Below are 14453 nucleotides of genomic sequence, written 5' to 3' on the forward strand. Positions count from 1 at the left end.
TAGAGATAACTCCAACTGTAGACGCAATAACATTGTATTAAGAATATCGAATTTTGTAAAAAAAACATGTGAAAAGGGCCTAAGAAATGATAATAGCTTCTGAAAGAATTATTATCAAATGATGTGAACTTATGATGTAATCGCCACGATTCGAACATTTCAAAAGATCAAGTTCAAAATGCGCTGGTCGTAATGACATATTAAACACATCAGAATTTGAAAATCATAGCGGAATGGTCGAAAAAATTATTAATTACAGCCAAAACACAATTTATTTCTACCGAAAATACAATCAGAAAACCATGCGGATTATTGACCAAAAAATCTGCGCAAATAGGCCGTTCTCACACTTTAATACATCGGGACGCGTATTCAGATTCTTAGGGCATGCGGGGCGGAATTTTTTATTCAAAAGGCAAACAGGACGGCCCTCCTCACCTAGAATGAACTCTGAGAAATCTAAAATTATTCTATATAATAATTTGATTTAATATTTATTTCATAAATCTTCAAATTGAATTTTAAATATACTTTAAAATTAAGATTAACATGGTTAAAAAAATATGAAAGAACAAAAATATTTTTTATTTTTCATGCATCATTTTAATAAGCAATATCAGGCATCAATAACTCATTCTAACCCTTCTTTTACTGATCTAAATAATCTTAAATATTCAGAACTAGAAAATTTCATCAACTATTAACAATTTTTCAGTAGATACCATTGAAATACTATATAAATACATTATATTAAACCCACATTTTTATTCAGCTACATTAGAGCAGAATTTATTCTACATATCTTTATTTACACACTGTTATTTACTAGCCGTAATGTAAAGACTTCCACAGTACAGCAATTGTAAAGGAGTAGTAGACGGGCACAGGTGACGTCAGTTCGTGAATAATCACGTTTCAGAGGAAAACAAAAGTGTTTTTTGCTTAAAAATAACTTAATAATTAGCATTCACAGAAGAGTATACTAGTAATTTCTGGAAGTTTTGAGGGATTCTGAATGAAAAAAGATTCTGAGGGATTCTGAATGTCCATTCTGCACAAAGATTTCATATTTTAGCATTACAAATCTAATTATAGGAAATTTTATGACGACTAAATAGTACCACTTTAATACAAGTTTAAATTAACTTCTTAAAAATTCTGTTTAATTGAACTTATAATTCATATTTGTGGCATGAATAAAAAAGAATGCTTATTTAAACGACTTAAAGGTAAGAATATTTTATTATACACACTGCAGCAATTACAATATAAATAGGATTATTTTAGCACTTATTTTAATCGGTTTAAGATTTATCATTCACACTTTATAAAATGATGATCAATTATGTGCTCATTTAAACTACGCTTCATTGAACTTATAATTCATATTTGTGGCATGAATAATAAAAGAATGCATTTTAACGAGTTAAAGGTAAGAATATTTTATTATACACACTGGAGCAATTACAATATAAATTGGATTATTTTAGCACTTATTTTAATGGGTATAAGATTTATCATTCACACTTTATGAAATGATGATCAATTATGTGCTCATTTAAACTACGCTTTGTAGCAAAGCCTATATTACACATTTTGCATGAAAAAGGCCAATCATCGCCATTAACAAGATGTCTATTTAAATTATGTTTCACTTGTAATGTTTTAGCACACTTACTGAGGGAAGGTTTGGCTCTAGTATGAATGCGAGAGTGTCTAACTAAACTAAATTTCTTAGAAAATGATTTATTACACACACTACATGAAAAAGGGCTCTCACCAGTATGAACAAAACTATGTATCTTTAACGAACTTAATTGGTTGTACGCTTTATCACATAAATTGCACGAATAACGCTTCTCCTCAGCATGGTCTAGAGAGTGCCTATTTAAATAAGACTTAGTTTTGAATGTTTTATCACATAAACTACATGAATAAGGCTTCTCATCACTGTGAATGAAAATTAAATGACTATTCAAATCAGATTTCCTTGAGAAAGATTTATCACATACACTGCATGAATATGGCTTTTTATCACTGTGGACAATAGAGTGATTCTTTAAACCATTTAAACCAGCAAATGTTTTATGACATACACTACATGAATAAGGCTTCTTATTAGTGTGAAGGATAGAATGATTAGTCAAAGAAGATTTATGTGAGAATGATTTATCACACACACTGCATGAATATGGCTTTTCTCCACTATGAATATCAGAGGGTTGCTTTGATCTCCTTTTCTGAGAAAAGGATTTATCACTGTTTGAATTGGGTTTTTCTGTAGTTTGAACAACAGGTTGCTCATTTACAGTTTTGTAATCACTGCTGTTAACCACAAACACTGCAACTATGTTTCTGCTTGCAAACATTTTATCATACACTCAACTTGAATTGTTTTTTCTACACTGCACAGAGAAGAGATTAATTTAACTATCTCCCAACCGGAGTGATTTGTTTATAGCACGAACAAAGTATCGTTCAACAATGAAATAGGTAGTGTTTTACTACGGATAAAGCTTGTAATATAAATAAGGGAAGAAAAATGGGATAAGAAAAAACACACAAATAAAAGTAAGAAAATAGTAATATTTGGCCACACAACGATTGTAGAAAAGTGCGACGAGCTCTTTGGGTTAGGTTATAGCTCTGTGTTTCTCTTAATGAAGCTTATGATTGAGGCTAGATAGCTAGCAGAAAATTCAGTAAAAAGTCAGAAACGGTTTGTGGCTCGGAAGAATTTTGAAGAGTTCGATGCTGTTGTTGTTCATTTACGCCACACTAGAGCTGCACAATGGGCTATTGGCAACGGTCTGGGAAACATCCCTGAGGATAATCCGAAGACACGCCATCAAAACTTTGATTCCCTGCAAATTTTGATTCAAAATTTTGATTCCCCCTGAGGGGATGGCACCCCCGCTCCGATAGCCCAACGACCTGCACGAGAAGTCGAGCACTTCACGGTAGAACAGTTTAACGAGGACCAATACCGCACACCCTCGGTCCCTATGCAGAGAGTTCGTTGCGAACATTCTGGAATGAAGAACATTCCAGGAGGTTCTAGGTTCTGATTAGTAGACGGTAATCCTGAGGTCCATCAAGATGAGGGAGGGAAAGGAAGTATTTGAACCCTTCCATACACTGATTAAGGAAGGCTTGAAGATCTTGAGGTGATAAAAGTTTTGAAATAATACGTTTTCATTTACCCGTATCTAGTACAGTTGGGAACCGATTATCCGGAATGGTCGGGACCATCGCTATTCCGGAAAACTGATTTTTCCGGTTTTCTGAATCGCTACAAAAAGTCGTTTTTTTTATTGTTAAACCCAACTAAAAAAAAATGGAAATAATCTTAAAAATAAGAAAAAAACGATGAAGTAATACACTAATGATTATTTCCAAAATGATGGTAAGGTAAACATCTTTAAAAAAAGAAAGAAAAATCGTAAAATCTTATGAAGAAAAATTTTTTTTTTTTTAAATGGCGATAAAATTTATCGAATTTCGTTCCGGTTTTTTGGTTTTCCGGTTTTCTGATTTCCGGATAACGGGTTCTGTACTGTATCAAGTATGGCGGTTGCCATAGGTGCCTTATTTCTAAAAGGAGCAAAATCGATCAACGTCTACGACTTTTTTTTCTTAACAATTTCATGAAATTTTTAATTTTGTTTTTTTTAGTAGGGACAGAAGTAAAAATAGTATGCAATATTTAACCTGTTCATGTGAGCTCGAAAAGAAGACATCATCAAGATCTTTTAAGGAACTCTTTTTGTAACTGGGGGAGTGAAGTATAAAAGGGAACCGCTAATCGTAAAAACAATGTAGGTAACGAGCGTTAAACAATTTTATCCTCCCACTGTTTCTTATAATTTCGTTTGCAAACTCTTAGACCGCCGTAGTTAGGGATAATAGGAGGGCCAAGGTTTCCCGCGCTTTTGTAAAACTCGAAAAGTGCAGGGAATCTCCTAAGGTTGTTACATTAGATTCAGGATTAAAAAAAAAGGGGGGGGGGAGAAAGAAAAACATTCTACATACAAACTCTTTTTAAACAACCTGCCTGTTCTGCGTGATAACAAATTATACACGTTTCTGCATTCATTCACGAGACACTTTTTTTACCTTGGTGCTTTCTATTGGCGATCGAAATTGGCTAAAGATGGCGTAGAGCAGAACTCTTTATCTATGACAACACTTTGCATGCTTTCACCATTATAATGGTGAAAGCATGCAAACGCATATAGCATATAGCCTAACGCTATAGCGTGTGGAGAGTCATAGAAGAAGAAAGTACGTTAGTCTCTGTCTTGATCAATCAAAATTTTCATATAGATGAAATATCATATGACAATTTTCATATAGATTAAAATCTTTTAAGTTGGAAAACTATATGGAATTGAAAACTTCATTAAACGTAGCTCTAAAAGAAAGCATCATGGAAATTTTAAAAAAACAATTTTTATTCATTAAAAACGAAAAATATCAAGAAAAGGAAAATTTTCGTAGTACATTCCAAGGCATGGAACCGGTCTTTTCCCCCGATTGCGCATTCGATCATTGCGATTGTCTATAGCTTATTTCAAGACTTGCTTTGGTGCAATGGGAAATAGAGAGGTAATTAAAAAACATATTTATTTTTTAAACCACATGATGAACATCCAAAAACAATTTACAATCTCTTCAAAACAAACACCAGTCTCGTTCCGTTCTGAAATAAAATTCACGCGTGACGTTTTTTGATATTGTCATTGCGTGCTTTCCTCATTTCATTATTTTCCATTCTTCGTTAGATTTTATTCTTGTAAGTCCTGACAATATGCATACAACATGAACAAATTCAAAATTTTAAATATTTTATTTTTTGCAGTAATATTTTTACAATAATTAATTTTTTCTTCTTTTTTTTTTTGCTAGTATGTTCAGAGCTGTTAATGAACTTTTTTTTTTAAGTGCAGGTGGTTTCGCCAAAAGAAGCTAGATTATTTAGAGTTCTACAGCCGATAAAAAATTTGATTTTTATATAGATTAAATTCTTTTAAGTTGGAAAACTATATGGTACTGAAAACTACATTAGACATAGTTCTAAAAGAAAGCACCATGGAAATTTATAAAAAATAGTTTTATTAATGAAAAATATTAAGAAAAAGAAAAATATCTTAGTAAATTCCTCTACAACTGAAAAGAGGAGAAGAGAAAAGGGCCGAAGGCATTGAATCTGTCTTCTCGCCAGATCGTATTGTAGCGTATCTACCACTACAACTACAATTCACTAGTATATAAGACATATTAACTCGCTTTGGTGGGGTACCTTTTCATAGATGACGGTTGAAATGGTCTGTAACTACTCTCCCCTCATTGGTGACCCGGACGTGATGTAAACACGCCTATCTTGGCAAACACGCTCACTGCGATTTGAACATGCCTATTTCGATGGATGGACCACATTGAACAGTTGACTTGGCTACTTGTGACTGCGACACTATCCACCTCCTCGCACTGTTGCTACTCAGTCTCGTCTCGATCACACACAACGTCGGCTTGCCTACACTCGACTGCTAACAGCAACACGGGAGCGACTACGACCGTGAAGTTAATAAATCTCTCAATTTCAGCACTCAAAAAGTACGGTGATCTTAATACAGCTCTCCCGGCTTCTCACAAAACAGCAATGAATAAACTAGTGGTATTAGTTTGAGGCACGTGGGGTACAACGTGCCCAAAAAGAAGAAAATAAGTTTTAAATAAAATAATGTGAAATCACCAGCTAGCCATAATATTTAAGTTTAATTTAATATTTAAAGAAAAATAATAATAATTTAATAATTAGTAATAGACACAAAAATGGAAGAGTACGGCACATCGCCAGCGACATTCACTAAGCCATATGTAATGCAGACTGTGAGGGAAGAAATGTTTTTCTCCCTGCATACCAGGGTTGCCACAGTCAAGTCCTCCGCCAAATGGCGGTCTTATCTTAAGCGTTACTGTCCATTTGGCGGTGCCGCCGCAAGTTCATCGAATTCTATTACAGATATAATTCTGGTGGGGGAGTACTGTAACGTATCTACCACTACAAATCACTAGTATATAACACACGTTAACTCGATTTTATAGTAGGGTACCTTTTTATAGTTGACGGTTGACAATTTTCGAAAGCCTCCCCCCCATTATTAGAGCGTTGCGATCGCCTGTTTAAGCAACACAGAATTCAAGTTAAATTAAAAATACTTAATATTCAAGAATACATTCACATACCTGCCAACTTTTAATCCTTTCCATTATAATTTTTCCCAGTGGTATTAAAACTTCAATTTTAAGCAAACAAATACGTTGTATTTGAAAAAAACTTAAGTTGGCAACCATGATAGTAACGCATATTAATATATGTGCTTAATTTTTGTAAGAATAATGGTGATCAAAATCATTTAAAAATTAAGTTTATAAAAGAAAAAAATAGTGTATATTTACTACCACTTTAAATATGAAAATAAAATCTTCCGGAAAATCCGGAAGAGTTGGCAGGTATGAATCACGATAAATAATAAAAGAATTAAATAATAATAAATAGCCTTTTCTTTTCTGCTGTTATTTTACGACCGTTTCGGCAAGCACCAAATGTTAATTATAAAATCGTTATTTAAAGAATAATGCATAGTTTTAAATAAATATAATTAATATCTTTAACTTTTTGATACATTTCCAGAGATGCCAACTTGCTCCGGAGAGCAGATATATATTTTAAAGTGGTAGTTTACCAATTGCGATTCCTGGTTTAATAAATTCAATTTAACAGATTTTTATGCATCATTATTTCCAAACAATTCGTAATTCACCACTTTATAGTACTTATGTTATGCTATACCTTTTGAAAGCAAGCAAAAACAGTCAAATATTTGCGAAATTTACTTTGTAGTCATTTACCGTTTTTTAAATTATTTTGGCGTGTCCGGAGCAGTTGGCATCTTTGCATTTCAATAAAAAAAATTTTAATTTTAGAAAATTTCTTAAGCAGTTCATATTTAACTTTCACCCAAATCCTTCTCAAAAAGTATTTAAACCACATATTTAATTTAAAAGGAATTTAAAATTTTCTAAAATGTAGTTTGTCATTGCTTCACAATAAGTCGAAGGTGTAATAGAAAGAATTTAAATTATCTACAAGAAAGGACAAAATGTAAGCTCATTATTCAATACTGAAAATTACAGAAAATTCCCCCCCCCCCTCTATTTACTGTACTATGTATTTCATGTTTTCTACTAAAAAAAAAAAAAATATAGCACAAACTAAACGTAAATTTTTTTGAGGAAAACAGAATTTTTTTTTCAGGTATAAACAATCAGAAAATAGACAGTTTATTACTTAATCCTTAAGCGTTAAGCCCTTGGGTAAAATTGAGCGGAAAATTCTCTCCTGCGTACTACTCTGCCATTGAACATATATGGCAACGTTACTTTTAAAAAGTAACGAGTAAAAGTACAAGTATTTTTAAAAAAAGTAACGAGTAAAAAGTAAAAAGTTCTTATTTTGAAAAGTAACGAGTAAAAAGTACAAGTAAAAGTACAAGTACTAAACAAAAAAAGTAACGATTTAAAAGTACATTTATAGGAAATCGAAAATTCAAAGTAACCTAAAATTTTATTGATAATATTATGTTCTTTAATGTTTTTGCAAAATTGTTGTTATTTATTTAATTATTTTTAATTTTGAAAGTTATGGATCTTAATTTATTTTTGAATTCGGAAGAATATTATAATATAATTTTATAATATAATCGTATAATATGATTTTAAAATAAAATATAATTTTAATATCAAACTTTTTATGGATTTACACGAAAAAGAAATTTTATCTATTGATTTTAATTTTTAGTTTATTATTTTTATTTATTTAAATTACCATTGATTTAAAATTGCTTTACTCTTTAGAAACGCGTTTTAAAAGCACAAACATAAACAAACCAAACACGGGGCTTCAGACAGCTTTGTGATCTTTGAACTAGTAAAAAATAATTGAATGTGCAGTATAAGTTGAAACAGGCGGTATTTAAACACGAAGTTGGCTGTGAATGCATATTTATTGCACATTAATTTTATAAATTAAAAAAACATAAGCATTTTTTTTAATTTAATTTTTTTTTTTTTTTTAGAAAGCTTACCGAGTTTTAGAAAAAAGTAACGATTTAATTCGATATTTCCGTTACAAATACTTGTACTTTTTCCCTCAAAAAGTAACGAAAGTACAAGTAAAAGTACTAAATTTAAAAAGTAACGAAGTACAAGTAAAAGTACGTACTTTTTACTTGTACCGACGGTACAAGTAACGAAAGTAAAAGTACTGCCATATATGCCATTGAATAACAAGGGGGAAACCATTTTTTTTGATACAGAAAAGCTTGCATCTAAAAGTTCGGAAAAAGCCGAAACTAACACTCTGAGGGTTAATGCAAATTTAAGGCATTTCTTCGATAATAGATGTAAACTGCCTTGATAGTTTAATATTATTTCATTGTCAAAATTATAATGATTTATGTTGCAAAAAATTAATAAGTAAATTATGATATCAGCGAATTTGGAAGTAAAACCGTAAAAATTGTACTAAATAAATTTCAATTTCTCTCGTTGAATTTTGTTAAATATTTAAATATAAAACTTACTGAGACTGTAGATACATTTCAAAACAAATATTTAATTTTTGTTTTGGAGGAAACAAAAATAAATCGTAAACAATTAATGATACCAAATGAATAAAAAAAAGATTTGGAATATTTTTGTTGTTGTTGTTGCAGTTCATTTATGTCGCACTAGAGCTGCACAATGGGCTATTGGCGACGGTCTGGGAAACATTCCTGAGAATGATCCGAAGACATGCCATCATGATTTTGATCCTCTGCAGAGGGGATGGCACCCCTGCTTCGGTAGCCCGACGACCAGCACATGAAGTCGAGCACTTTATGGTAGAACAGTTTGACGAGGACCCATATCGCACAGCCTCGGTCCCTTACTCAGTTAATCCAAGTGGTCACCCACCCGCGCACTGACCGCAGTCAGTGATGCTTGACTTCGATGATCTGATGGGAACCGTGTCTTAACGATTAGCCCACTGCGGGACTAGAATATTTTTAATGACACTTTGTTTTTTTATTTTTATCTTGCAAATAGTTAAATATCTTACTATTGGAGGTATTTATCCACCAATTATGGACGAGCGTTAACGCTCATAAACAGGATATTTGATTCCTATGATTCATCGAAAAGTCTCACATAGTGTGCAAGGATCTCGTCATTGTACCGCTGACATGTCAGAGTACTTCTATCGAACACACGAAGTTTGGTACATTCCCGCAATGGACTGATCGTTAAGACACGGTTCCCAGCAGATCAGCGAAGTCAAGCATCACTGGCTGGTGCGGGTGTGATGACCACTTGGATCAGTCTGCGTAGGAACCGAGGGTGTGCGGTATTGGTCCCCGTTAAACTGTTCTACCGTAAAATGCTCGACTTCGCGTTCAGGCTACCGAAGCGGGGGAGCCCTCCCCTCTGCAGAGGATCAAAATTGCGATGGTATGTCTTCGGATCATACTCAGGGATGTTTTCCAGATCGTCGCCAATCAGGGCCGTCTTAATAGCATGCAGGGCCCCGGCAATAAAATGTTTTGGGCCTCTATAACGGGTCATTCTGCTTAAAATCGAACTAAGAATCTTTACATAATATAAGGCATTTTTTAGCATATGCAATAATTTGAACAAATTTAAATACATTTTGATTTAAATTTGCTTTTAGTTGACCCAAAAAAAAAAAAAAACTGAATTCATATAAAAAATTTCATTGGAACGTTAAAAAATAGATTTCGGTTGCCTTTTTAAGTTTCCCTGGTGATAAACTATTCAAATTATTGTTGTCAATCACTATTTGTAGAGAGAAAAACAAAATACACACTTTATACAATATAAAATATTTATTTTAAAAAATATACAAGGTAATTTTGTTTAGTCTTAGCTTTTTTTAATGCAATTTCTAAAAAGTAAGATTCTCAAGGGGCACTGCCCGGGTGCCACGCGATCACAACACCACTGCGTGGCAGAGGTGTTCGCGAAGATCTTAGCTGTCAAGACGATACTGTCGCCAATAACCCATTCTGCAGCTCTAGTGCAACGTAAATGAACAACAACAACAACAAGTTCGATAGGCCCGTCTACCATGGTATCTGTCAGGACCATCAGACTATCTCAAACATAGTGGTGTCCTTTTCGACAATTTTAGGATGCTGATATTGACTCCCGGGTTCTTCCCAGATTGGAACACGCCTGTAGTCGCTGTCCAGATTGAATCACGACTCATCACTGAAGAAAACCTCCCATCAATCATCTTCTGTCCAAGACAGGTGTTCTCGGCTCAATGCCAGATTGTCCCTTTCTTGTGATTAACAATCAAAGGGATTTAGGCTGCAGGTTGCCTGGCGTACATGCACGCCACCTGCATTAACCCTTTTGAAGGCCGTGGTAAGTATGCTTACCACCACGTTTTACCACTTTTAATTTAGGTTTCCATTTTTCAATAACTTCAGGTTTCTTGAAGTGAGTTTGAATAAAATTGGTAATCATTTGTCACTTTTGAAAAACGTATAAAAGTTATAAAATACATAATTCCTTTTGTAGTTTGTAGCATTTAAGGAATTTATTTTATAAATAAAGAAAAATAAAAGTCAGTAAGTTCCTAATAGGTCATGTTAAATATATTTACCACCAAAAAAAAAGGCATTTTTATAAACTAAATGAGTTTTCTTTCTTAAAATCAATTACTGTTCTTAAAACAATTTCAATTCCAAAAATACTTTAATTTACCTTTACTAGAAATAAAGGGCCCATTAAAGGGTTAAATTTCTAGTCTACTGTTATCCATGACAAGAATGTTTATGTTACGTACAAGTTGAGAGATAGTTGTGTCGTTGTGGTGGACCTGACTTGAAATCTCAAATAAGGGACTTGAGGCGCCGTTGTTACTCTCTTGCTGCCTTGACCATGTCGGCGAACCACTGTTCCAGTTTCTGTGAACTGTTTCCCCTCGAAACCCTGAGATTCTTGCCACAGGTAGTCTGTGATTCACCCACTTCAAGTCTTCTAACAATCCGCCATCTTGTGGTATCGTCTAGTCGATGACGACTGGCCATACTAACGATGAAAATAAAGGATTTCGCTAAGCTACGATGCTTCAAAACGTTCTTACGCTACAAGTTTCGGTGAGCAAATGAAGTAGTACCTCTATACTAAAACGCGATCACACCACCACTGCGTGGCAGAGGTGTTCGCGAAGATCTTAGCTGTCATTTGATACCTTATTTGTGGATATGCTTGCTTATTTTAGTTCTTAAAAAAATAAATAAAAATCTTTCTTCGTTTCAATTGCATTTATCAGTGTAGTTCCACTATTTTTTATTTCATATGTTGCTTTATTTTCGTATAACAATAAAAAAAAGAAAGAAGAAAAAAAAAAAAAAACTATGAAATCTTGGGAAAAAAATTCGATTAAAAAAATTGCTTATTAAAACCTTTATAAATCATCAATTATCACCATTATCAACAATCACCATTATCTGCAAGAAAAATAAAATTTTAATTTGAACTCTGCTATTTAGCAAAACGTTAATGGAATTACGTGGAAGTTACAATTATATTTAATTGTTAGAATTATTAATTGTTTTTTATGAAATATTTTAAAATTTTCCTTCACTTTTTTTTTAATAAAACCTGAATATTTCCTTCACGTTTCTTTAATGATTTTCGTTAAAAAGCCCTAATATTCTTAGAAATAAAATGTAAGTTTCTTGTTCAGTTCTTAAAATCTTAACAAAAGCGAAAATTTTCAACCAAAAGCATGCGCCAATTTTATTTTTAAAAAAATCTAAGGCACATAGATTTTGCTGACTAAAACATTTACAAAACCTTCAGATATTGCTGTACGGCAATACCAAGTATGACCTCTTTCAAAATTCTTCCTCCGACAAGAGTGGTGAGGGCTCAGAGGATAGAACGTTCGCCTTCCAATGAGGTGTCCCTGGTTCGAATCCCAGCGATGGCTGGTTGAAACAAATTCCGCTTTCGACTTGCACCGACCACAGTACTGACGTAAAAGATCCTCAGTAGTAGAGTGATCGTAAGTTAGAGTTCCCTTGCCGTCAGACTAACTGTGTGAGGTTTTCGTGGGTTTCCTCTCCATGTAAAGCAAATGTGCATCAGTTCCAACAAAAAGTCCTCCACGAAGGCAAAATTACTCCTAATACTTGATCCAGGAGTTTCCTCGTCTTTTGAATTGGGTTTAAAATTACAAGTCTACAGAGTTGAACATTAGTAGCCGTAAACCACAAAAATTGGCTCGGCTATTCAACTTCGGATATAATAATAATTAAAAAAAGACCATCTCAAAATCAAGGATCTACTTACTGACTTTACAATATCCTTTTTCAAACCTGCATATTTCCTAATCGAAAACTCTATGCGTCCTTTTCTTTGTATTTCCTTAACAAAACCTTTAAAAATTAGAATTTAAGTAAAGGTTTTGTGCTGATTTTTTTTACTTAGATTTAATTTTGTAGACAATATTTTCTTTCAAAATTTACTTAAATACCCAAAAATATTGCGCAAATGTATTGTGCGTCAAAAAGAATTTTACATAAGTGAATAACATAATCGAAATACACCAATGTCACAGAAAAAAAATTTTATTTAAGGAAAAGGAGAAAAAAAAATCAGCGGAAGCCGCGGCATAAATTACTGAAAATAATATATTTCATTATTATTATTTATTATTATTTTTTTTTTTTGTATCAGTCGCTGACAGGTGATAAAATTATCAAATTTTGATTCTTTATCTACCTGTTTCAAATCACCTTGCAGAATTTTAGAATGAAGTTACCTTTTACTGTGACACAGATATGCATTATTTAATCGCTCTGGTTTTTCTTTTGCATTTAACAATAGCATGTAAGTAAATGTTTATGATTATAAAAATATAAACCAGCGTTTTATTATACAATTTTAGGTAATACAGCGATTCAAGCTATCTTTTAATTATTTGATTTGAGATCTAAATTTCGACCAAATTTAACGAAAGCAATTTTTTTAATTAAAAATTCTTGCACCTGAAGAAGATTTATTCTAAAGTAGATTTGTGTGTCTAATTAGTTCGGTTTGTCTAATTGAGAACCATTTCTGCTAGTCCAGAAATTTGGACTAAGGGCGCAAGGGACAATTTTAGACTCCAAACTTAAAATTCGTTCGAAAATTTCTATTAATCCATGCGGGATAAGAATTTCCTCACAAGATAATTAATTACTCAAAGCTATAAATTAAGCTGCAGACGATTCTGTATAACATCAGTGACTGGGCAACTTTATATAATGTGATTAGAGTGTGTTTTTTATTTTAAAATCACATATTCCAAAAGACGCAGTTATTGTTTATAATCACCTGATATTCATAACAATAATAATGATATTAATAACCATTGCAAGATACATTCCATATATTTCCTATACCAGCGGTAGAAGTGGGTGAACAAGAAGTGAAGAGATGGTTATGACTTTGGTGGGAAGAGCGCCACCCTTTCAAAATTTTATTAAATATTTACAAACATTATAAAACAAGATAATCTTGTTTTAATAAAATCAATTTAGTTGATTTTTATTCGCCACTGCTTCTAACAATTCGTAGGCTTATATGATTCGTTTGATTAGTTTGATGATTAGTTTGTAGTTATATACCGATTGGCCATACGGGCAAGCCATGTAAAATTAGCATGGCATTCACCGTGTTAAGCGTAGTCTTGCAGTCTTTCTGTATTCTTGATTGAATTTTCCAACTCGTGAGAATACTGAGTAAAACGCTTTGAATTTGAAAACAAGTTATATGGTTATTATATTTGCTCACATATGGTGCCAGTATGGAAACTGTGGTTGGTGCCAGTAGCCGAGCGATGGTGTTGTTGAAAAGGAGTGGCATTCATAGTTCGGGATCTCCGAGCCGTCAGCGTTAAATAACGTTCTTCATTGGGCGTTGTTGCATGTTCTACACCCTTGCCCTGATCTTCGGTCTGTATTTCCAGTCTCCAAAAAATCGGTTCCAGTTCCTGGAAATCACCTTTTGTGAAAATCCAATGACTTCTGCACTTGTGCCCCCTCTAACTGATCAACAACTCTCCGAACTTCTAATTCGATTCTCATAGAAAAAACGCGCTTACATGTCGATCATTCTTTTCCTCTTTGAATTACATTACAAGCCAATATCATTACAATCACAAGTCAAATCAAATTCACTGCCGCTAAGGCTCCTATACTATCAGAGCTGACCTATCAAGCAATATTGGAGCCAACAAGTTCGCAAGTTAACGTTATGTTCGTATTAGTTATGTTATTACAGAGATGCCAGCTGCGCCGGATGCGTATTGACAAAACATACCGTAGATT

The 14453-nt window shown here is 33.1% G+C and overlaps 2 protein-coding genes across 2 annotated transcripts in view; one reads left to right on the forward strand and one right to left on the reverse strand.

The window, feature by feature from the left end:
• Window positions 1-1426: 1426 nt before the first annotated feature.
• LOC107449663 (uncharacterized) lies at window positions 1427-2796 on the reverse strand. Its single transcript, XM_016065264.4, has one exon. The coding sequence runs from the start codon at window positions 2367-2369 to the stop codon at window positions 1518-1520; it is 852 nt and encodes a 283-aa protein (XP_015920750.3). The 5' UTR covers window positions 2370-2796; the 3' UTR covers window positions 1427-1517.
• A 10067-nt stretch (window positions 2797-12863) lies between these two features.
• The window catches only part of LOC107452978 (uncharacterized), a 31330-nt gene continuing 29740 nt past the window's right edge, over window positions 12864-14453 (forward strand). Inside the window, exon 1 of the mRNA XM_087160821.1 lies at window positions 12864-12972. Within this exon, the coding sequence (XP_087016947.1) occupies window positions 12924-12972 (49 nt within the window). The 5' untranslated portion in view covers window positions 12864-12923. The remainder of the gene's footprint in view (window positions 12973-14453) is intronic.

The sequence above is a fragment of the Parasteatoda tepidariorum genome, chromosome 4 (assembly GCF_982258835.1).
Source record: "Parasteatoda tepidariorum strain Cologne lab strain chromosome 4, Ptep-v5.0, whole genome shotgun sequence".
NCBI classification, from domain to species: domain Eukaryota; kingdom Metazoa; phylum Arthropoda; class Arachnida; order Araneae; family Theridiidae; genus Parasteatoda; species Parasteatoda tepidariorum.